Source organism: Peromyscus leucopus, chromosome 3 (genome assembly GCF_004664715.2).
Source record: "Peromyscus leucopus breed LL Stock chromosome 3, UCI_PerLeu_2.1, whole genome shotgun sequence".
NCBI lineage: Eukaryota > Metazoa > Chordata > Mammalia > Rodentia > Cricetidae > Peromyscus > Peromyscus leucopus.
Window position 1 is genome coordinate 23,486,009 of NC_051065.1, and position 25,107 is coordinate 23,511,115.

The 25,107-nt window shown below is 41.9% G+C and overlaps 1 protein-coding gene and 1 long non-coding RNA gene across 3 annotated transcripts in view; one reads left to right on the plus strand and one right to left on the minus strand.

The window, feature by feature from the left end:
- The window catches only part of Pex1 (peroxisomal biogenesis factor 1), a 42,447-nt gene extending 29,685 nt beyond the window's left edge, over positions 1-12,762 (plus strand). Inside the window, exons 16-24 of one of the 2 annotated variants that reach the window (XM_028862831.2) lie at positions 336-470; positions 2,831-2,895; positions 5,328-5,470; positions 5,547-5,650; positions 6,407-6,586; positions 8,186-8,416; positions 9,949-10,146; positions 10,397-10,527; positions 12,182-12,762. In XM_028862831.2, the coding sequence (XP_028718664.1) occupies positions 336-470; positions 2,831-2,895; positions 5,328-5,470; positions 5,547-5,650; positions 6,407-6,586; positions 8,186-8,416; positions 9,949-10,146; positions 10,397-10,527; positions 12,182-12,266 (1,272 nt within the window). In that variant the 3' untranslated portion in view covers positions 12,267-12,762. Of the gene's footprint in view, positions 1-335; positions 471-2,830; positions 2,896-5,327; positions 5,471-5,546; positions 5,651-6,406; positions 6,587-8,185; positions 8,417-9,948; positions 10,147-10,396; positions 10,528-12,181 lie in introns of those variants that run through there. The other variant, XM_028862839.2, reaches the window with a different exon arrangement.
- Positions 12,763-16,084: 3,322 nt separating this feature from the next.
- On the minus strand, positions 16,085-24,869 carry LOC119087578. Its single transcript, XR_005091038.1, has 2 exons — positions 24,268-24,869; positions 16,085-16,705 (listed from the first exon to the last, which is right to left on the minus strand). It is a non-coding gene; the product is annotated as an uncharacterized LOC119087578 (long non-coding RNA).
- Between the last annotated feature and the right edge of the window lie 238 nt (positions 24,870-25,107).

Sequence of the window (25,107 nt, forward strand, 5' to 3'; positions counted from 1 at the left end):
TTTGGCCTTTGTTTTCCTAACACAGTACTTTTCTTACCCTTTAAGAAGAAAGAGTGATTTAGTCCAGTAGCTCAGTGGTTGTGCCTTGCCTGGCTCAGTCACAGCCCTGGTTACAGTCTTCAGCAAAGTGGAAGGAGGTGTAATGCCCTGACAGATACTTTATATAGATGCACTCCATGGATGTCGTGATTATTTCCAATAGGAATTTCCTTCCCTGCTCTTGTGTTATTATTAATAAAGGAGGTAGCAGTTATTACCATCCAAACACTTTCTGTATACTGCTCTTCAGTCTTTGTTTAGATTTCTGCTCTTTGTCATATTTTAATATTTTTCAGTACCCGGAATTATTTGCGAACTTGCCCATACGACAGAGGACTGGAATATTGCTCTATGGTCCCCCGGGGACAGGGAAAACGTTACTTGCTGGGGTGGTCGCAAGAGAGAGCGGGATGAATTTTATCAGTGTCAAGGTATGTGTGCACCTGCCAGCCTGCCCTGTCTTGCTGCTGGTTTTCCAGACTGTTTCTCTGTGCAGCCCTGGCTGTCCTGGGGCTTGATCTGTAGACCAGACTGGACTTGAACTCACAGAGATCCTCCTGCCTCTGCCTCCTGAGTGCTGGGATTACAGGCATGTGCCACACCACCTGACCCTTGTTTGTCTTTTTAATTGAGGCAAACACCACATTCAGTAAGCCCTTTGAAAGTGCAAAATTTGTTGGCATTGTTTTGTACTCACAGAACTGGGAGCCTACAGCCTCCTATTTTCAAAGCTATTTTATTCTGTTCCCAAGACCTCTCATTCCTTAGCAGCCATTAATCTTATTTCTGTGTCTATGTATTTGCCTGTTCTTAATGTTTTGTATGTAAAAAATCAGGTAATATGTGATTTTTTGTGTCCAGCTTCTTTCACTTAGTATGCTTCAAGTTGTCGCATGCATTGATACCTCAATCCTTTCTGTGGCCGGCTTATGTCCCATTGCTTACCTGTACCACATTTTGCTTACACATTGGTTATCACTGGGAAACTTTGGGTTGTTTCTGCCATCAGGCTCTAATGTACATAGTTTAACATTAAATTGTTTATCTTGTGTCTATGTGGGCTCACATGTGCCAGGTGAGCATGTCAGGGGCAGCCTGTAGGAAGGAACTGGTTCTCTCCTTGCACCATGTGGTCCACGGACAAACTCAAGTTGCCAGGCTTGGTGGCTTGTACCCTTTGAGCTACCTCTGGAGTAATCTACTTACCAGGCTTTTATGGATGATGATGTTCTAAACATACATGGCAAGTTTTCTATAGACACGTGTTCTCATTCCTTTTGGTATGTAATCAGTCTCAGGGTGATTCCTGCTTAACTTACTCAGCAGCCACCATATTTTTTTCTCCCACCACAGCCGACCTTGCCAATTCCAGTTATGTTTCATGATTGTGGATTAGTCTCCTGTTTGAAAGCTGGGAGAGAAGACGATGCATTTATTGGTTTATAGCTGTAAGGAATTGAGTGCTGATCCACCTCTCTTTCTGAGTGGCTTTTATGTTCTCGCTTAAGGCAAATCACCATCTGTGAATAGAATTTATGTAAATATTAAAAGGAAAAGCAAATTGTTCTTAAGGGAGACGAGACCCGTGAGAGTAGAGGGCAGCTGACTGCCTCTTACCCTCGCTAGTGCACACAAAGTCTACAGAGTTTTTAAAATACACAGCAAGCTCACTAACAACGGGTCAGCTGGGGTGATGCTCACAGTCTGCCTCTAGCCTACCATCATGTCCTTAGACTTAGTGTCAAGACCTCAGCGTTAGCCGTTTACTAAAGACTGATTGATTCTGAAGCAAAACAGTTCTATTGTAGTCATTCTCAAAACTGACTCAGAAGCTGGAATCCAGGTTGGTAATTTGGAATTGGTTTGCCGCCCCGCTGAGTCATGCTCCTGTTTGAACCAGGCGGATGGGCAGTGGTGGTGGTAACAGTGGTAAGGAAGGAGAAGGTGGAAAGTTTAGCCATCTGTCTTCCTCTCTTCTGGATTTCTTCCGGCCCCTACTGCCCTCCTGAATGTTTTTTAGATTAATGCTTGTCCGTACATATTGTTTCATTAGGAAGATCTTTGGCAGGTACTGCTTTGTTTTTATTTTTTAAACCTACTCAGTTTTAAAGGTGACGCTAATTTAAGGAAAGATGACTCACTATCAGATTTGCTGTATGTAATAACATTTGTTTTGAAAGTTTTTTGCAGCTGACTTTCAGGAAAGAAATTTTATTTTTCACCTCCTGTGTAGACAAATTGACTTCAGTAATTGAAGATGCTAAATAGAGTGGATTATATCTCTGTATAGTTTAGGAGGCTCCCACGGATTTGCTCGATGGAGTCTGTCCCTTTTGAGCCATGCAGTACTTCACTAAACACATCCAGTGCTTAGTTCACTGCACTGTTTGGGCAGCAGGGACTCAGCAGGGGTCAGACTTTGTGTTTGACCTTTACTTTCTACCGTGGAAAGAGACGCTAACTAGACAGTCCGCATAAAAGCCACTGCTGGGCAGTAAGGACGTGGAGTAGCTGGTCACACAGTGTTGTCAGGCGAAGCTCAAGAAGAGAGACATGTTGACAAAGACCTAAAGGAAATAATGCCACAGGCCACAAGAACACCGAGGACAATGTTCTAGGCCAAGGAAGCCGAGGGCAGGGAGCCGTTGTGACTCTTACCCCAGCACAGTTCACTGTGAGACACACTCAACCTTAAACGTTCTGCAACTCATTATGCTTAATCCAAACCCAAAGCTGTGTTTGTTTTTAATTAATTTCATCTCAACCTGATTGATTGTCTTTTACCTTCTAGGGACCAGAGTTACTCAGCAAATATATTGGAGCAAGTGAACAAGCTGTTCGAGATGTTTTCATGAGGTGGTTTGTATGAATGTTTGAAGTAACTGACTGTTATCATTTATTCATCTTGGTTTGGGCCTTATTTTTTGAAGAACTGGTATTTCAAACCTATGGTTTATGTGAATTACTAACAAAGCAAATGACAAGGGTGTTATTTCAGCAAATACTACCTAAAATACATATTTCCAACATTAAATTTTGGAGATTATTTTTATTTACAATAGTAATATTCCTAAGAATAGAATAAGTACTTGTTAAAGATCAGACTAGTCTATCCGTCCATCCTTCTTTCCTTCCTTCCTTCCTTCCTTCCTTCCTTCCTTCCTTCCTTCCTTCCTTCCTTCCTTCCTTCCTTCCTTTCCTTTCCTTTCCTTTCCTTTCCTTTCCTTTCTTCCTTTCTTTCTTTCAAGACCAGATCTCACTATGTAGGACAGACTAGCCTTGAACTCATGGTCCTTCTGCCTCAGCCTCCTAATCCTGGGATTAGAAGTTTGTATCACCACATTTTTCTTTCAGATTAGAGTCTTATATGAAGCGCGTAATTATTCCTTATATACTCCTTTTCTTTTAAGTTCTAAGTTCTTTTTTCTCCCACTTCCTAACATATATATCTCTTAGAAGACAACACACCATATATCCAGTTTCATTAGTGCTCGTGTTACTGAATGTACATAAGATCACGTATTAATACAGAAGATAATACTTAAAGTTGAAAATTATTATTCAAATGTAACAGAATCATGGAAAATTTTTAAAGAAAATTTTACATTGTTGTAGTCTTCTAAAAATTTTGTTGCAGCTGGGCGGTGGTGGCGCACGCCTTTAATCCTAGCACTTGGAAGGCAGAGGCAGGAGGATCTCTGTAAGTTCGAAGCCAGCCTGGTCTACAGAGTGAATTCCAGGACAGCCAAGGCTGTTACACAGAGAAACCCTATCTTGAAAGACCAAAAAACAAATTATAATTGTTGCACAGTATACAACTAAGAGACTATACATAGTAAATATATGAATATAATTTGAAAAAAATAATAAAGTAAAGGTTTGCTGGGCAGCGGTGGTGGCACATGCCTTTAATCCCAGCACTTGGGAGACAGAGCCAGGCAGATCTCTGTGAGTTCGAGGTCAGCCTGGTCTACAGAGTGAGTTCCAGGACAGGTTCCAAAACTACACAGAGAAACCCTGTATGGAAAAAAAAAAAAAAAAAGAAAAAAAAAAAGAAAAGAAAAAAAGGTAAAGGTTTATGTATTTATTATCCATTTTAAGAAATAAAACCTTATAAGAGGGGGCATTATTAAAGTCCATGACTATTGACAAAAGGTTAAAGTAGCAAAGGACATATTATAGTCCTAAATATTTTATATCTAATAATACAAGGGTTTTTAGAGTGTTCCTACAAAACACTGGAGACATAATGAGCTTGCCATCTTGGAACAGGTCGAAGAATTAAACGGGCGTTTTCCAGAAGCAGAAGGGAGCACACATAAAAATGGCCACCGTGGGGCTACAGAATTGCCCAGTGGTTCCAAGAGCTCGCTGCTCTTCCAGAGAACCTGGGCTTGGTTCTGAGCACCCACATCGGGGTGACTTGAAAATGCCTTTAACTCCAACTCCAAGGGATCTGACATCCTCTTCTGGTATCTGAGGACACATGCACACACATTTCATACCCAGAGAGAGAGAGAGAGAGAGAGAGAGAGAGAGAGAGAGAGAGAAGGAAATTAAAAAATATAAATCTTTTTTTTTTTTTTTTTTTTAATGGCTAGCCATGATAAGAACCTATTGACTACGATTTGGGTTTTAGGTTCTTACTTATCCAGAGGCATGAACTTCTAAACAAACATTTTAAGCTCTTGAGTCAATTTAGAGAGAAGATGGAAGGTAAATATGATCAAAGTACCTTGTGTGCATAGATGAAATTAACAGATAATAATATAATAAAAATGAGTAACACTACTGTGAGCAAAAAAACTCAGTTTAAATTTTTTTTTTTTTTTTTTTTTTTTTTTTTTTTTTGGTTTTTCAAGACAGGGTTTCTCTGTGTAGCTTTGCGCCTTTCCTGGAATTCACTTGGTAGCCCAGGCTGGCCTCAAACTCACAGAGATCCGCCTGCCTCTGCCTCCCGAGTGCTGGGATTAAAGGCGTGCGCCACCACCGCCTGGCCAGTTTAAATTTTATTATCCTGAAAATAAGGATAATTGCATCTCCCGCGCTTTCTTAAGGGTTAGTTGTGAAGATTAGGATCAATATGTACACATACCTGTGCTGTGTTATATATTATAGTCTGTGCTGTGGGTGTGTGTGTGTGTGTGTGCGCGTGCGTGCGTGCGTGCGTGCGTGCGTGCGTGCGTGCGTGCGTGTGTGTGTGTGTGTGTGTGTGTGTGTGTGTGTGTAGAATTTGTGGACTCTGGAGCCCTGGTGAAATGCAGAATGTTTGTGTTCTTTTCTCCCAGAGCACAGGCTGCAAAGCCCTGCATTCTGTTCTTTGATGAGTTTGAATCCATTGCTCCTCGAAGAGGTCACGACAACACAGGGGTTACAGACCGGGTGGTTAACCAGCTGCTGACACAGTTAGATGGAGTGGAAGGCTTGCAGGGTAAGTCACTGTTAACAAAAACACACTGTAAAGAGAAGTTACTAAATGGTCGTTCTAAAGTGTTCTTTCCCCTCAGGTGTCTATGTGCTGGCTGCTACTAGTCGCCCTGACTTGATTGATCCTGCCCTGTTGCGGCCTGGCCGACTGGATAAATGTGTATACTGCCCTCCTCCAGACCAGGTGACAATGTCACATTCATAGTCCCAAACCCAGCAGACCGAGGCCACTCTGCTTGTGAGCTTTCCTTTGGCCAGGCAGTAGCAATTGTCCTTTGCAGACAGCTTTGCAGGCAAAGGCTTTGTCTACTGTTTACTCAAAGCATAACAGGCCCTGAGTCAGGTGTCAGACCGGCTGTGCTGGCCAGCAGGAGAAAATCAGCAAGCCTAAAAAGGACTGTTCAGCACATCCTCTGCTTTCAGATCTCCCACTCTCATATCCTGTGAGAAACCTCTGATTCAGAACTCAGCAAGTGGGACAGTGAGCATGTGGCCAGGTCACATGGAGGAAGGTGTTTCAGCTGTTCTTGTCATGTTCTGCCAACCCTTGCTCCCAAATGTAGAAAGTAGTAAATAAATGAAAGAAAGAAAGAAAGAAAGGGGCCGAAAGATCAAAGTATATGATCCATGTGCTTGTTTCTTAATATTCTCCTTCGTTGGCACACTTGGCCAGATCTAGGAAATAACCACAGTATGAGTGTGAAATTGTTCACACTGAATAGTTACAGATACTGCTTTCCATCCATTTTCCTACCTGTGTCTCCTTTTAGGGATACAGTTCTAAGAAGGACACACAATGTACTTCTAGTACATTTTCCAAACTGCTTGGAAAGCTTGTTAGAGGTGTCCAGTCAATTTATGAAGAAAGTTTTAAGAGTCACAATTTACAGCCACAGTTCATTGTTTCGTGTGTCTAGTCAATGAGTTTTTCTTCCTTCAGGTGTCGCGTCTTGAGATTTTAAACGCCCTCAGTGACTCTCTACCCCTGGCAGATGACGTGGACCTTCAGCACGTGGCGTCAGTAACCGAGTCCTTCACAGGAGCGGATCTGAAAGCCCTGCTGTATAACGCGCAGCTGGAGGCCTTGCAGGGCCGGCTGCTGCTGCCCGGAGGACTCCATGTGAGTTCCCTGGGAAGCCTCTTAGAGCTCTCAGCGGGGGGAGAGCAGTTCGGGGCCAAACTACAGGAACTGGAATCTGCCTATTGTAAATGTTCCGAAATTGGACGTAGGATTTGCAGAGAATTATAATTATGAAGATTTGGTATCTGTTTCCCTAACATTACCATAATATCAACAAACTATTTGGTATTAGAAAAATATTATTTAGAGTGGGCTAGCATGAATTCATAGAAATAGAAAAATAACTAAGGTTTTCAGCTATTTTATGCCTATGACTGAAGTTACTATTATTGAAGATAAAATTGTATCAGCCACTGGCAGTCTTCTGGGATGAAACATGTGGCCTTACCTCATGTCCTCATCATTCTTCAACAACTTCCTTACTTCCGGATACAAGATGATCTTTGTTTATCTTGTATTTTCTATATACAAGTCCTAGAACCAGTGTTTTTTTCTGATGGCATTTTAATTTTTGCAGAAGATAATTTATTATATTATAGACTTTGCCTATATTTTCTAGGAAGCTTTTCTGTCTACCAGTTTTTGTTGGAAATTTCTGTAGGTCCTAAATTTCTTAAATAGTTCCAAGCCAAGTGTGTGTGTGTTGGGGGGGTGTACATGTACATGTACATGAACATGTGTGTACATGTGCACTCGTGCACATGCAAGTCAGTGAGCACCTTGGATGGCATGCCTCGAGCATCCTCCCCCTCCTGAGACAGGGTCTCTCACTGTGGGTAGGCTAGCTGGCCACACTGTCCCTACCACCCAGCACTGTGATGACAATCCCACAGCACTGTGCCCAGGTATTTATGTAGGTTCTGAGGATTAAACTCATGCTTGCCCAGCACTTTACCTACTGAATTATCCCCACAGCCCCCAGGTCAGGCTTTTCTATTTATTTTAGGAAGCCATTATGGTGAGTGAGTGTTTGGTTATTTTTGTTTTCTCTGTGGTACTAGGCACTGAACTAGGACCCAACACATGTGAGGCAAACTCTGTACCACTAAGCTACATCCCCAGCCCTGCCTGAAGGTTTCTTCTTTTTCAATCTCCTTTTCATATGACAGCTTTACAAGTATATATGTGTACATCTGCACTCTATAATATGGTTGATATAAATCATTTCATAATAAAACTGAAAATGAGTGAAAGGCAGATGGAGAAATAAAACCTGGATTCTGAGTTCTAGCTTTGTTATCATTGGGAAGGTTGATGGATTTATCACACTTTATCTTAATCTTTCCTTATTGTAGTAGTACATTTGTGTTGTGTAGGGCTGGGCATGTAGCTCAGTTGGTAGCGTGCCTAGCATGCACAGAGTTCTGGATTCATCCCCCAGCACCAGGCAAACCAGGCATGCCGGTGCACACCTGGAATCCCAAGAATCATAAAATCAAGGTCGTCCGAAGTTACATAGCAAATATAAGGCCAGCGTGGGTTCCATGAAACCTTGTCTCATAAAACATTGTTATTGTGTTCCTCGAATTCATAGAGGATTGAGAGTTTGCTGAGAAGTGTACGCCTCCCTGTGGTGCTCCATGGAGTGGCGTCTGCTGTTATTTCTAGTTACAACTGGCATTCTTTCTGTATAATTAGGATGGAGGCTCCAGCTCTGACAGTGACCTAAGCCTGTCTTCAATGGTCTTTCTTAACCACAGTAGTGGTTCCGACGACTCAGCTGGGGATGGAGAATGGGGCTTAGATCAGTCCCTTGTTTCTCTTGAGATGTCTGAGATCCTTCCAGATGAATCAAAATTCAACATGTACCGGCTCTACTTTGGAAGCTCATATGAATCAGAACTTGGAAATGGAACCTCTTCTGACTTGGTATGTTGTGTATTCGTCATTGCATGGCTCTGATACGTAAAGATATATGTTGATGGGACATGGGATTTATCTCCTAACCAGCCCCACATAGTCTTTCTGGTTGGTTGGTTTGCAATAAAAATAGTCTTGTTTATTTAATTATGCCAATTAGTCCTTTTTAGTCCTTGTTAAGCTTTTAAACAGGAGCAGGAGCAAGGGAGTTGGTTCTGCAGGTCCTGAGTATGACTCCCTTTGTGGTCTTTTGGGTATTTCTCTCCTTGTGAGTGATCTTAAACCCTTTTTATTCTGAGAGCTCTTTAATAGTAAATGTAAACTTTATTGTCATGAAGTACTTCTGAATATTAGGAAATTTGCTGCAAATAATTCCTGACATTAAAAATGCTACTTATCTGTGATTCTTTTTATGGAAAATATGAAAAGAAGTAATAATATATATCAACAAGGAAACTATCTAGATTAAATATGGGCAACATATTGCTTTTCTTATTTAGTTAAAATATATACCCACTCAAATTAATAGTGGCTTACTATTACTTTTTTAATATATAACATTTTTACATGAATGGTTACTTTTTCAGTATATTTGCTTTACTAATTCAGGTTTCTAGAAATATAAAAACACCTACTTTTATTCCTAGGAAGTAAGGTCTTGTTTTTTTTTTTATTTTTAATATATAGAATTTAACTTCTCTAGCAATATCGGGGAACTTAGCAGAACTGTTTCCTAGGCTCTAAGAGAAAGGGCTAGGGAGATGGCGGCTAGTGAAGCGCTTGACACAGAACCATGACCTGAGTTCTGATCCCCAGGACCATGTAGACAACGGGACACGGTGACACGTGTCTGTAATTCCGGCCTGGGGAGGCATAGACAGGAGGATCCCTGAGGTGTGCTAGCCAACCAGTGTAGACATCTTGAGCTCCAGGTCAGAGTGTGTCTCCGAATGTAAGGTCAAAGCTACTGAAAAGGCACGTGACGCTGACTCCCAGCCTCCAGCCCCTCCCCAAGCACTTACACAGAAAACTAAGAGTAAGGCTCGTGTTGAAGCTGTCCTGGCCATCAGTGTAGTAGGTTTAAATGGTTGAATAGTAAAAGAAACCTCTGTGTTATGGCTGCCGGTTCTGTTTTGTCCTGGAGGTTCTACTCCATAGGTGTCAGTGGACCTTGCTTTATAGAATATCATCTTTTAAACTTGCTTAACTCTAGTTATTAAATAGAAACTTACCCAAGTGAAGGTTTTTGCTTGAGGGATGTGGCCCCTGACAGTCTGCCTGTGCTCCAGGGTGGCCTTATGCACATCCTAGCAGCACCAAAGTAGACATGGAGTTGGGAGGGGAAAGTGGTGAGAGATATGGAAGAGGGGAGGCCAAGGAGTGGATGGATCAGGTCAAAATACAGGTGCATGGGTGAAATTCTCAAACAGTAACTGTTAAAAAGGAAACGGTTTTCATTTTCTCTGGTGAACATGGCTCTCTTTCTCCCTCCATCCTCACCCATCTGTCTCCCTTCGGTCTTGGCTGCACCCATCCTACAGAGCTCACAGTGTCCCTCCGCACCAAGCTCCGTGACTCAGGATCTACCTGCACCTCCTGGAAAAGACCCACCATTTACACAGCATCCTGTGTTCAGGACACCTTCCCAAGAAGGCTACCAAGACCTCACTCAGGAGCAGAGAGACCAGCTGAGGGCAGAGATCAGTGTCATCAAAGGCAGATACCGGAGCCAAAGTGGAGTATGGCCTTTCCTCTCAGAACCGTTAACCCTTTTAAAGTCGCTTTCCCCCTTTGCATTTTAACTGAGCCATATTTACAAGCAGGGTGCTGAAGCACAGTGACTCAGTCAGATGGCTGTGAAGGTCCTTGCTTTGGAATTGTCCTTTGGAAAGAATGTCTGCTTTCCAGGGAAACAAGCAATGACTGGGACTGCCACTTTGTTCCATGAATTCCTGCATTGACATTTGCTTAATCTGCTTTTTATTGAAGGAGGATGAATCCCTTAACCAGCCAGGACCAATCAAAACCAGCTTTGCTATTAGCCAGGCTCATTTAATGACTGCGCTTGCCCACACAAGACCGTCCATCAGTGAAGAAGAAGGGAAGGATTTTGCTGAGCTGTAAGTAACCGTAAACAACATATTATTCACTTAAGCTCCTAAGTGTTTACAGTTTTTAAAAATTCAGGAGCTAATTTAAAAGCCCAGGATGTGTGAGGCCCTGCATTATCTCATTCCTGTAACCAAAAAAGACACTGTCATAATAGCTATGCACTTAGACTTCCCTTAACTAATTAGTTAAACTATATTTAAGTTATGTTATAGTGAACTGATTGAGAAAAGGAGAAATAGGACAATGTATAATGGTCTAAATAATTTTAAATTATTTAGTTTATAATGTTTATTAAAAATATACTGGTTTTAGCTGGGTGTGGTTGTACACGCTTTTAATCTGAGCACTGGGGAGGGAGAGGCAGGCAAACTCTGTGAGTTCCAGAACAGCCAGGGCTACACAACAAAACAAAACAACAGCTGGAGAGATGGCTCAGAGGTTAAGAGCACTGAGGACCTGAGTTCAATTCCCAGCAACCACATGGTGGCTCACAACCATCTGTAATGAGATCTGGTGCCCTCTTCTGGCCTGCAGTCAGAACACTGTATACATAATAAATAAATCTTAAAAAAAAAAAAAAAAAAACTATACACACACACACAGACACCACACACACACACTGGTTTTGCTTTTAAGATGATTTACATTTTATTAGTGTCGACATTTGCATAGAATTTTCTCATTTATGGAAATTTTACTACTCACTGAGATTTATAGCTTCCTACAGTTTACACGGTGGCTACCTTGAATGGTGGACTGGCCACCATTCTATGTCAGTGATTCAACGTAATTCAAAAATATTTATTTCTGGCTTTGTTTAAGAATAAATACTTCAATGCTTGTTCAGTTTTTCAGTTCTTTGGAGGTAAGGTGTACATATGTCAGCAATGTGTACTTACTGCACAAATACCAAAAAACACAGATGAGAAAGAATAAGAAGCAGAAATTTCCTTAATCTTACATGATTGTGTACTTACATTTTCCTCACTAAAATACGAACATTCTCCCTGTGCTGCTAGTCCATCTTGAACACTGTTTTCACATTATGCAGGCGGCCACTTTGGTGTTCAATGTCAGTTTCTAGTGTCTCTCTGCCACGGTGTCCAGGTTTCGACATTTATGTTTTCTCCAGGTTCTCACTGCTAGTCTATAAGCAGTGTGGAGCCAGATGTTTGCACATCTTTCATTAGTTCACTAGAATAAAGGTAAAATCATTGCATCACAGGGCACACCATTTCTAAGGTTTTCAAAGTACATTGCCAAATTGCTATAGACAGTGTCTTTCAGTGGCAGCACACAGATCTCAAGCCCTCCCAACCTCACTGTTCCACAGCTCTAACCATGGCTAACTTGACTGCACAGAAACTATATCTTATTTAGTAATTTCCCTGTCTTTGAACAAAACTATAAAAGTTACAATTTTCGTATTGTTCATTGCCATTTTTATTTTATCCTGTCTAGTCTGCTATTTTCTTTCTCCTTTTTTTTACCTAGACTGCAACTTTAAAAAATTATTTTTCATAACTTGTTAATTTCCTCCATTTATCCAGTGATTTTCCTTTCATTTCTTAAAACATTAGGCTGTTTTTAAAAGAATCCATTACCTTTGTTTTGTAATTATTAAATATTGTTCACTAAATATCATCTCTCTTACTTTTTAAGGTATGAAAACTTTCAAAACCCAAAGAAGAAGAAAAATCAAAGTGGAACAGTGTTCCGACCTGGACAGAGAGTAACTTTAGCATAGACATCCTTCTGACTTTTCTAGGGTGTGTGTGTGTGTGTGTGTGTGTGTGTGTGTGTGTGTGTGTGTGTTCTGATGGTCTGTCCCCAAGTTGATATTATAAAAATGATGTCTGTAAATTTCTTTTTAATTTAATAAATTTGGTTAATCTATAAAATCAAGAATGGTAAATGCTGTGATTACACAATGCTCAGGACTATCTGAAATTAATAGTGAAGCTAAATGAAGGTATTTATAATAGATTGTGTATTTTATTTCCACAAATCTATATTAAATCCTTAATGAAATGACATTAGATCAATGGTGGAACTAACTTGTTTTCTTTTAGAGGGGAGAGATTTCTTGGCACTCACTTTCTCTGGCATTTGGCAGATTGTATGCCTCGCAACTTCTAGACTATTTTGGAAAAGATATATTCTATTATCTTCTGATTTTTTTTTTTAATTCAAACACAACACTTACATACAATTCAAATAAACTGAATACCTTCAACTAAAAATGCCTGGTAGACTTTTGATCTAGCCCCCAGTCCAGAATTTTTAGATGGTTTTTTTTGTGTGTGTGTCCTGATTATAGCATGATTTTATTTTGATATCCTCTTAATTGGTGAACTAACTTGTAAAGTCAGCCACCATCAACACAAACAGTATCTCTAATATCTAGTAATTGGGTGTGGAAAAGGAAGACAGAGAGTTAATAAAGTATCAGGTACGTGTGTGAGATCGCAGTGTTGGTGTCTCACAAATAGGACCCCTGCCCTGTCCTTGGCCTCTTTAACAGCTGCTGTGAGGCAGTTAGGACTCAGGAATGCCTGGCTTTCCCCTTCTGTCTCTTCCTTCCAGATGCTGGCTTTGGCATAAGAAAGTTTTTTTTTGGTACTTTGGTCTGTTTCACTCTTTTTTTTTTTGTTTTTTTTTTTTTGTTTCTTTTTTTGTTTTTTGTTTTTCGAGACAGGGTTTCTCTGTGTAGCTTTGCACCTTTCCTGGAACTCACTTGGTAGCCCAGGCTGGCCTCGAACTCACAGAGATCCGCCTGGCTCTGCCTCCCTAGTGCTGGGATTAAAGGCGTGCGCCACCACTGCCCGGCTGTTTCACTCTTTTCTAAAGCTCCCTGTCTTAGGGTTTCTATTGCTGTGAAGAGACACCATGACCACAGCAACTCTTATAAAGAAACCATTTAATTGGGGTGGCTTGCTTAGTTTCAGAGGCTCAGTCCATTATCATCATGGTGGGGAGCCGGGTGGTATAGAGGCAAACGTGGCGCTAGAGAGGTAGCTGGGAGTCCTACATCTTGCAGGCAACAGGAAGTTGACTGAGACACTGGTATCCTGAGCATAGGAAACCTCAAACCCCACCCCCACAGTGACACTTTTCTTCCCACAAGGCCACACCCACCCCAACAAAGCCACACCTCCTACGCCACTCCCTATCAGCTTATGGGGGCAGTTACATTCAAAGTACCACACTCCCCTCCCTGCCAGGTGACTGCTTGCCAAACCTTGTCTGACTTAGAAAGGTGTGGCTTTGTCTCGTCACCTTTCTTCACCATCCGGCTCCTCTGAGAAGCTGCTGCAGGTTACGGCTTGCCTGCCCTGCAGCTTTTCTTTTAAACTAATAAAATTTTCCTCTAGAAACAGAAGCCTGAGCCGTGCTGCCCTCTCTCAGTCTCCAGTTCTTAGTGTTAGGCTTGTGGTTTTGGTTCGCAGCATAAACGAAATATGCTGCGCCTTGTAGGACAGCACCCTCTCCCAGAGGTCAGCTGTTTCAGGGTGACAGTTGAAACCCCGTGAATCCCCTGCCTAACACTGTGGTACTTGTCACTCTAAGATGAGTGACATAATCGAGTTGGGTCACATGAATGACAGTGAAAGCATCAGTCTTGGAAAGCTGGTGTTGGCAGATGTTTGGAGTACAGACAAAGCAAATCTCGTTCCGGGATGTGCCTCCTCAAGAGAAGACCAATGGATACCACCTGTGGGGTAGAATGGGGTTGCAGGAGTCACCCGGGCTCAGGCTGGATTCACTGCTGCTTAGAAGACTTCCAGGATAGAGAGGCAGCCCGCATATGGAGAACATACAGGTACTTCCATTCTCGCCCCCGGGACCACTCACACGTGAGTCTGTCAAGTGCTGAAAGCCTAGAGAAGAAAGCTAACAGCCATGGGCATTCGGACTGCATGACCATTAAGAGCCCTGAGATGGCAGTCTTCAAAAGCCTGACAACCTCAGTGCCGTCCTGGATCCCACATAAAGATGGTTGGAGAGAACTGACTCCACGCTGTCCTCTGACCTCCGTACACTGATGCACACACTATGCACACATCAAACACATGCATTAAAAATGAAGTAAAAGCCGTGTTAACAAAGAGCACGGAAGGCTTTTAGCTGAGCATTCATTCACACAGGACACAAATATTCTAGGTCTGCTCCAAGAACGCTAGCCTCTCCCCTAAGCCGCACAGCCAACTGTCCTCTCTAATTACTACCTCATTGTCTAGTTATTGGCTGCCATCTATGAGTCAGCACAGCTCTTGACAGCACATCTCTTTTCTAACAAAATCAAAGAGAGAGAGTGCTCAAAAATTCTTCCATAAGAGCATAGTAGTAACTGTAGGTAACAATACAATAGTTACAACACAATGTAACACAAATATTATTTCAGAGATCCAGGAGAAACAATTTTGAACATTCGGGCTGTAAAAAGTAAACGAAGGGGTAGATATGTTTGATCTGATTTAAACATCACGTATTAGTAGATATGTATCAAAACATGTTGGCCCCACTACTATGGATAACATATTTTTACTTGTAATTTTTTTCAAATGAAAAAATTCTAGATGGGTTTATGGCATAACATATAATCCCATCCCTTGGGGGGCTGAGGCAGGAGAACCTCTTGTTCAAAACCAACCTAAGCTACAGAGTGAGATCCTAACTAAAAGAAAAACCCCTGAGCCTTTGGGGGATTTGTCCGTTGTCAGAGCCCCTCCTCATCTAGCGACATGTTCACAAACTGACCAGGTGGCCACAGCGGTGTTCCAGGCTTCTAGGAATCCATGTCAGTGCACTCCTGTGTCGTCGTCTTCAGATGTCTGGGTACTTCCCAGTGCACCTGGGACATGGCCTGTGAATGGCCTTGGAGTCTGGGCAAGGCTTTGAGGCAAGAATGTTCATAGCAAGTGCTGACGACGTTTTGCTGAGCCTTTCCCGGTGGGCCTGACTTACTCATTCTTGGTCTGACCAAGGTCTGAGAATTAGGTCAGAGGCCATCACTATAAAGCAGTAGGCCTTCATTTACTAATAGGTCTTTACATTTTTTATAAGGATCTGTGCCTGTGCATCTTGGTCTTAAAGGCATCACTTAGTAGCAACACACCCTGTAGGTCAGACTGTTGTTATGGCATGCCGGCTTCCCTCCAGTTGTGACTGTCACATCCACCTGGTCTTTGGATTGCAATTACCTGACCACTGCTTTCCATGGTCCTCCCATCCCCTCTAAAGCGACCCCATTTCTCTCCTGCAACACATCCCTCTGACGTCCTGACGTCAGTTACTCAACATCCATTCCAAGACCTCTCCTCTGCCTGCACTCTGGAAAGGGAGTTACTGAGTCTCTTGCTCTCCACTGCAGCCACATGTGACCATGTGATAGTTTTAGAAAGAGGCATAGTTAGAAGTCCCCAGGGCAGCCTTACTTTCTAGCAGAAAGGTACACTGCCTGGAGCTCATTTGGAACCAAGAAGGTAAAAAAATCCAGACCAATGATGGTAAAGTGAGAAAACAAAACATCTTGGTTTCTTTTTTTTTTTTTTTTTTTTTTTTGGTTTTTCGAGACAGGGTTTCTCTGTGTAGCTTTGCGCCTTTCCTGGGACTCACTTGGTAGCCCAGGCTGGCCTTGAACTCACAGAGATCCGCCTGGCTCTGCCTCCCTAGTGCTGGGATTAAAGGCGTGCGCCACCACTGCCCGGCTACATCTTGGTTTCTTGATGGTAATCATGACCACTAAGCTGACATAGCAGCCCTGGTGTCCATCTCCTTAAAGCTGGGCACAGAAACCCCTTGTTTGTGTCTCTTAGGGGTTCCTACTCAGCTATCACTTCCTAACTACAGTGACAGATAACTCTGTTAATCCTCCAACTCCCCAAATCCCAGGTAAGACAGCAGTCCCCTCTGCCCCAGCAGCCACAGCTTGCAGGTTTATAGTTTCTGCAGGACCTCCTTCGGTAATTCCCGGGTCGGTCGGTCGGAGTTAGCGGTGTCTACTGACATCCAGCCTTGGTGAGCAGCCTGATGGGGGACATCCATTGGGAGCGCAGGCTCCCCATTTGCTGTTTTAACTTTCTCCTCCTTTTGTACCACATCCCGTCCTTTCTGTGCTACGCTGTCACTCCACAGGCCAGGCTCTTCTCTTCTTTGTCCCTGTATAGTAACCTCAAACACGACCTGACAGTGGGAATAAAGAAATGAATAAGTCGTAGTAATGTTGGTGAATCATTCTTATTTCTCAACTGAAATTGAGGGAACCTTGGAATAAAAAAGGAAGGAGACAAAACAAAACTTGGAAGTCAAAATTTAAATATGCCCCAAGGCCAAGCATGTCATCAAAACTCAAGTCCTCCCAGCTTCCCAGAAATCATCTACGAAGAGGGAAAAGTGGAGCAGAAAGTTTATATTGGTGTTGGCATGAAATATCGAAACTGTTAATCCTGCTGGCTAGAGGCAAATGAGGCAAGTCTAAGAGCTCTGTCTTATACAAAGGTTAATTTACAAGCCAATCAGGGAAGGGCCAAGCGTCTCTCCCTCTCCAGGCTTGGGCTGAGGCTCTGGCAACACAGCTAAACACATGAAAAAGGTCGAGATCTTGGGGAAATACGGGACCTGCAGAAAACGGTGAAGAAAACTGAAATCAGGCCTCATGCCAAGCCAACTTGCTCCTTTTGTGGCAAGATCAAGATGAAGAGACAAGCTGCTGGCATCTGGCACTGTGGTTCCTGCATGAAAACGGTGGCTGGGGGGCCTGGCCTCCAACACCACTTCTGGGGTCATAGTCAGGCCTCCATCAGAAGGCTGGAGGAACCGGAAGACCAGGAGAAGCGAGCCATTTGAGACTTGCCTATCCTGCCATAAAAGGGTTAATCTAAGAGAAAAAAAAATCCAAAATCCTTTCTCCTTTACAAACCAACCTGGTATTAAACAGGGTTCTTACTACATGAGTGTGTGTGTGTGCATGTGTGCTAATTCTCAAACTGTTCTTTCATAAGTACAACAAACTAATTTTAACAGAGAGAAAATAAAATCAAATATTCAACTCTTAACCTTTTTTTTAGATTATAGCAGACACAAATGATTTGAAATCAGTTTTGATAATACACTCAATATTAGAAGTGTATGTTCTTCAAAACTGGACATTTACACTCTATCAAATGCTCATAAGGAAAAATGACCTGTAAATTCAAGCACTAACAGTGTCATTATGACTTTTAAGTTGGCCTAGGACTGTCTCCCAGGACATTTGCACAGGTCAAAGAAACCAGTAACTAGTAACAAAGGGATACAGTGGGATAAGAAATACCCACCATAAATTCACAGAAATCTCACCAGTGTCGAGAGCAAGCTGAGATGAAGTGATTTCATCCTCAGATATTGCATTTTCCTGTGTTCACGTGTGTAGGCACACGTGTGTGCAAAGGTGTATGTGTCACGTTTGCACATACATGTCCAGTTTATTCATCATCGTCAAGTGGATTCAGGAATCATCCTCAATCTCTCTCCCACCTTATGGAGGCAGGGTCTCTCAGTCAAACCAGAACTCACCCACACAGTTAAATGTCAATGGCCAGCTTGCCCTGGGGCTACCCATTCTGCAGTTATCTGTGTTTATATCAGTTTCTAGGGATCCGAACTCCGGTCCTCCTGCTTAGCAGCAGGCGCTTTAACAACGGAGCCATCTCCCCAGCCTAATGCCAGGACCTAAACCATTGTTTGTAGAAATGTTTTAAGTGCAATACAAAGCAATGTATTTTTATATCACAACCTGGTCCAGGTAAGCCACTGCTGAAGACAAAATTCACAAAATAGCTGCTGCTTTGTGACATTCTCCCAAACTGTCTGTTCTTTATTCTTTCCCATCCAGTGATGCTGCTCTACATCCACTTATGCACTGAGGCCAGCAGGTTGCAAAGCTTTGGTCTAAGGCTGGGTGAAGTGGTGGATTGTATGCCTGTGATCCCTGCACTTGGGAGGCAGAGGCAGGAAGATCATTTGTAAATTTGAAGCCAGCCAGGAACACATAGGGAGATAAGGCCCCAAAACACCGTAACAGAAAACAGGAAAACACTAGTCTAAAGGGGAATAATATAGAACTGCTCACTCTCTCCTTCCCTCTCCCTCCCCTTCTCACACACACACACACACACACACACACACACATGCACACAACACATTGAACACAAAAATACTTTAAACCTGCTGCTTTCTCAGCAAGCTTCATATTATCCAGCAGAAGGATGCCCTTATATTATAAAGGTGTTATAAAAATTCTGTAATAGCAGGACTGTTTGTCCTTGATGCCATTGTATTTATTCAGTAGCATTAAAAATATTCATATTATCTAGTAACTACAGGTACCTTGAGTTGTATTGAGGCACCCTCCACTGTGCTTTTTGAGGCAGGGTCTCTCACTAGGACAGGCTGGCTGGCCAGAATCCGAGAGAGCTACCTTTCCCTGCCTTCCCAGGTCTGGGACTACAAATACATACCACCACACCCTTCCTTTTATGTGGGTGCTGGAGACTTAACTTTACCAACTGACTTATCTTCCCAGTTCCAGTCCTCCTTTTATGTATGAACTGATGTCACCTCTGTTCCAGGGACACTGGCAGACCATATAAGTACAGTCAAAGTTAACTGTAGCCTAGCCACAGCTATTAAAGATTAAGTATCACCGATTCAAAATGTTTTAATTGTAAAAGGAGTGGAAACTGGCCAACAATAGTACTTTTATGAGATAGTAGAAGTATAGCCTCTAAAAATAAATGGACATTTACTCCCTTTCTTAGGATTTATTCTTATTTTATGAATGTTTGCCTGCATGTATATCTGTGTACTGTGTGTGTGCCTGGTGCCCAGAGGCCAGAAGAGGGTGTCAGATACCCAGGAGCTGGAGTTATAGAAGGTCATGAACCACCATGTGAATCTTGGGAACTGAACCTGGATCCTCCATACTTAACTGTGGAACATCTCTGCAGCCAGGCATATCCACTCTTTTAGGAAAAAGGGAACTAGAACTTTAAAACACTGGACAGTATCATTATGCCACTGATTTCTTAGGCACTGTGACTTGGATTATTTTTCATCTTGTGTAAAATTAGTCTATGGCTTAGTCTATGGGTCTAACAAGTCAATAAAAAAATAAAGGAATATGACATATAACAAATACCATAAACTATACATTGACATGGAAATACTATCCAGAATTTTAGGTACTAGTTGAAATGAGGCAGTAAGTCTAGATAATTTGCTCTAACCCATTTCACAAATATTAAAATGTATTGGTTTTTAAAATATTTTAACCACAATTTGATGTAGTATGTATTTATATACTTATATGATAGAAAGCATAGCATTATTTGTGGATTATATTAATGAACCAAATATTATGTATGGTTCTAGAACTTGTTTTATAAACTTGCTAACAAGAGAGTTTTCTCTCTTTAATATACTCTCTCTTAAACTACTAAGGGGAAGCAGGAGAGTCAGTAATGAAAAGTCATACACAATTACATAGCGAGTTTGAGGCCAGCCTGAGCTACATAAGACCGTGTCTCAACACAAACAACCAAGCAAACAAGCAAACAAACAAAAACTATTAAGACTGTTTGAAAAAACAGAACCAAACAAACATGCCCAGGAAAGCTACCAGAAAGCCTCTCTCTTTTCTGTTCTATGGTAGAACTCAATTCTGAAAGTTTGTAATGTATCCATATATGCACAGGAAAGACACAATCATTAAATAAACAACTTTCCCTCCACTGTGCATGATTTTACCTGCTTATTGCCAAAATGGAATTGAAGAGACACCACAACCAAGGCAACTCTTAGAAAAGAAAGCAGAATTTAATTTGGGCTGGCTTACGGTTTCAGAGGCTTAGTCCATTATCATCAGACAGGGAGGAGGCATGGAGCAGTAGCTGAGAGCTACATCCCAATCTGTAAGCAAAGACACTGAAAGCAAAGCCTTTGAAACCTCAAAGCCCACCCCCAATATCACACTTCCTCCAACAAGTCCACACCTACTCCAACAAAGCCACACCTCCTAATCCTTCTCAAATAATGTACCTGCCTGATGACTAAGCATTCAAATCTGAGCTTATGGAGGTCATTCTTATTCAAACCACCACAGTGACTCAAGCCCTTTCTCTTAAAACTTTAATGTTACTGTGCACACATAATGTATGTGTGGAAGCTGAGGGAATGCATGCCACAGGGCATATGTGGAGGTCAATGGCCAAGGCTGTGAGTTTGGTTCTCTCCACCTTTTCTTTCCATGGTAGAACTCATGTTGCAGGCTCACACTGCAAGGACCTTTACCAGCAGATCCATCTTACTGGCCTTTTGTTTTTCTTTAATGAGAAGTGTTTTGCTTTCTAGCCAAGATGAGTCTTGAACTCTTGATCCTCCTGCCTTGGCTTCCCAGGCAGGATTACAGGTATATGTATCACTCAGCTTGATTCAAATTTGTGTATTCATGTGGATGCTATGTACGTGTGTGTGCATGGATGTGTATGTTTGCATGTGTAGTGGTCAAAGGGCAACCTCAGAGGTCATTCCTTAGGACTTGTTCATCTTATTTCTAAGTCAGGCTCTCTTGCTGGCCTGGGGCTTGCCCAGTAGGCGAGGCTGGAAGCCTGGGAGCCCTGGGGCTCACCTGTCTCCACCCACTCCCCGACCGGCACTGAGAGTACAAGCATGTGCCACCATGCCCAGCTTTGGTACAGGGTTAGAGGATCAAATTCAGGTCCTTGTTTGCATTACAAGGACTTTACCAAATGAGTTACCATCTCCACCCTGATTCAGACTGCTTGATAGAGAACTTATATAAATTTTGGAAAAGTCACAAAAATTCAGTCAACAACTAGGATAGGCTGGGATAATTTTCTCAAATATTCATGTTAATATTTGTGTAAGAGAACTATTTAAGGTTCATCTTTTAAAATAAGTTAATCTACTACTAACTTTAGAAACATAACAATGTGAAATGTTGATTCATTCGACTATTCACAGTAGAAAAAGAAGTTAAGCCTGTTGCACAGCCTAGCATCAACTAAGATATCTACTGTTATTTTATTTGACGGGACCAAATTTATACTAAACAACTCCATTACTGAGGAACTAATTTGGATATCACGGAAACCCCAGGTGAATAAGTAAAACATACATCCTCTGCACACAGAGAAATACTCCTCCAGGGTAGGAATGGGCCACAGAAATCCAGAGTGAAATGCAAACACAGAAATCCACAGTGAAATGCAACCACAGAAATCCAGAGTGAAATGTAACCACAGAAGTCCAGAGTGAAATGCAATCACAGAAATCCAGAGTGAAATTCAATCACAGAAGTCCAGAGTGAAATGCAATCACAGAAGTCCAGAGTGAAATTCAACCACAGAAATCCAGAGTGAAATGCAACCACAGAAATCCAGAGTGAAATGCAACCACAGAAATCCAGAGTGAAATGCAACCACAGAAGTCCAGAGTGAAATGGCAATCACAGAAGTCCAGAGTGAAATGCAACCACAGAAATCCAGAGTGAAATTCAATCTCAGAAGTCCAGAGTGAAATGCAACCACAGAAGTCCAGAGTGAAATGCAATCACAGAAATCCAGAGTGAAATTCAATCTCAGAAGTCCAGAGTGAAATGTAATCACAGAAATCCAGAGTGAAATGCAATCACAGAAGTCCAGAGTGAAATGGCAATCATAGAAGTCCAGAGTGAAATGCAACCACAGAAGTCCAGAGTGAAATACAACCACAGAAGTCCAGAGTGAAATACAATCACAGAAGTCCAGAGTGAAATGCAACCACAGAAGTCAGAGTGAAATGGCAATCATAGAAGTCCAGAGTGAAATGCAACCACAGAAGTCCAGAGTGAAATACAACCACAGAAGTCCAGAGTGAAATGCAATCACAGAAGTCCAGAGTGAAATGCAACCACAGAAGTCCAGAGTGAAATGCAACCACAGAAGACCAGAGTGAAATGCAATCACAGAAGTCCAGAGTGAAATGGCAATCACAGAAGTCCAGAGTGAAATGCAACCACAGAAGTCCAGAGTGAAATATAACCACAGAAGTCCAGAGTGAAATACAATCACAGAAGTCCAGAGTGAAATGTAACCACAGAAGTCCAGAGTGAAATGCAACCACACAGAAATCCAGAGTGAAATGCAATCACAAAAAGGGTAGACTGATTTCTAGAGGCCTCAGGGGTCTGGAAAGGTTTCACGAGGAGACAGAATTTAAGGACTTTGGGGTGCAGATGTAACTCAATAGCAGAGCACCTGCCTAGACTGTATGAAGCCCCAAGTTTGATCTGCTGAACCACAACAATTCAAAGAGCCTTGTGAAAGCCTTCAGTGGAGTGGAGCTAAGCAGTGTGAGCAGGCACAGCACCAGGAAAATGAGAAGGACATACATCAGACAGCTCAATGGTAACTGGGAGGAAGGGGAAGCAGGCTGGGAAGACAAAAGATCAGTACCAAGCAATGGGAGCCACTGGAGTCAGCCAACAGGAAAATGAAAGTCAGTCTATTATAAAAGATACAAGTATCCACCACTTTACAAAGAAATGGTCAGAATAAGAAATGGTCTTAGATATCATTTATTTTCTTAGAGTCCCTGTGTAGTACTGCCTAGGTCTGGAACTTGCTATGTAGACCAGGTTGGCCTTGAACTGACAGAGCTCCTCTTGCCTCTGCCACTTAAATGCTGAGATTAAAGGCATATGTATACCTGCTCAGTCTAATAATTTGAATTTTTTTGTTTTGTTTTGAGATAGGGTTTCTCTGTCCTGAAACTCACACTGTAGACCAGACTGGCCTTAAATATCAGAGATTCGCCTCCCTGTCTTTGCCTCCTTAGTGCTGGGGTTAAAGTTGTGTGCCACCACTGCCCAGCCTAATAATTTGTATTTTTAAATGCCTTCACTTAAATGTCAAATGTTCATTTTATCAATAAGTCAATCTTTGATTTTCCTAAATTCTGTTATTTATGGATGATGAATCTTACCTATTTTGAATTTGGAGTACCACAAGAATGATGTTTCTATTTAATACCATTTTGGGGGGAGGCATCCTATTTTCTATTTAAATAGTTCAAATGAAATTAATAAACAAATCCAATATAAATGCATTGTAAAAATATATTTTAATCCCAAAGTGGAATATTAGCATTTAGAAAGTCATTTCCAACAATATTACAATGAACTTTATTGTAGCTTCTTAAGCAGGAAGATGCTGATTCCCAATTTTGGGACTATAAAAAAGAGTAAAAGAGTTCTGATGAAAATCATTAAGATCAAGTAAAATTCTCATCAATTCCTGTGGTTAAAAACTTCTGTCTGAACAGATCAGGACAGAGGCAGCAAGTGGGTGCCTGCCTACTCCTCCCTCATTATGTGACCAAACTACTCTTGAAACAACAACAGGGTTCCCTCGGCGAAGCACACCACGAGTTTCATTTTAACTTTGAGTCTTTTGACTCTCAAAACTAATGACCTATCAGTCACTTCCAAAACAGCCAGTCACTATCCTGCTAACAGCCAGGAAATTGTTACAGAGGCTGCTGCCTGAGTGGAAAGAGGGGATGTCTAGACTGTAGATCAAAGGCTGAAGAACTGCCTCACAGGGGCAGCAGAGGGTAACAGCAAAAGGCAGTTTCACTGAGAGCAGCTGAATGCCTACAGCATGAGATGGAAGTTTGAAAGAGACAGGGCTAATAACATCACCTACCAATTGCTTCCTGTAGGACTAAGGCAGCCAAGGTCTGCTTCTAAGGAAGGAAAAAAAGATTGTGTGGCTTAGTGAAACCTACTGGTCACATTTTGATTTAGTCCTTGATCAGAAATCTACATTATAAGCCAGGTGCAGTGGTGCACACCATTAGTCCCAGCACTCGGGAGGCAGTAGCAGGTGATCTCTGAGTTCAAGACCAGCCTGGTCTATAGTGAGTTCCAGGATAGACAGGCTACACAGAGAAACTCTGTCTTGAAGGGGGGGAAAAATCAAAAACCTAAAACTCAGTGTGTTGTATTTATATAAAAACACAACTAGTTTTGAGTTGCTAGAAATAAATTATGAAGAAAAATAGACACTACATGTTTCTAATGGTTTCCCTGGAATCTGCCACTTTTGCCTGGGAAAATATACATGGAATTTAATATTAAACTTCAAATTTATTCTTTTCTCACCCTGTGATTTTTTTAAGCAAAGGGCACTAAACAAGCTAGGAGTGGTGGGATAAAAACTTTCTCAAGTCAAACTGGGCAGTGGTGGCGCACGCCTTTAATCCCAGCACTCGGGAGGCAGAGGCAGGCAGATCTCTGTGAGTTCGAGGCCAGCCTGGTCTCCAAAGCGGAAAGGCGCAAAGCTACACAGAGAAACCCTGTCTCGAAAAACTAAAAAAAAAAAAAAACAAACAAAAAACAAAAAACAAACAAACAAACAAAAAAAACCCCTTTCTCAAGTCATGTATCCAAGTGGGAGCTTCAGGAAAGAAGTATTAACTAGCCATGGTGCAACACATCTGTAACCCCAGCACTCAAGGAAGAGGCAGGGCATCTCATCTCAAGA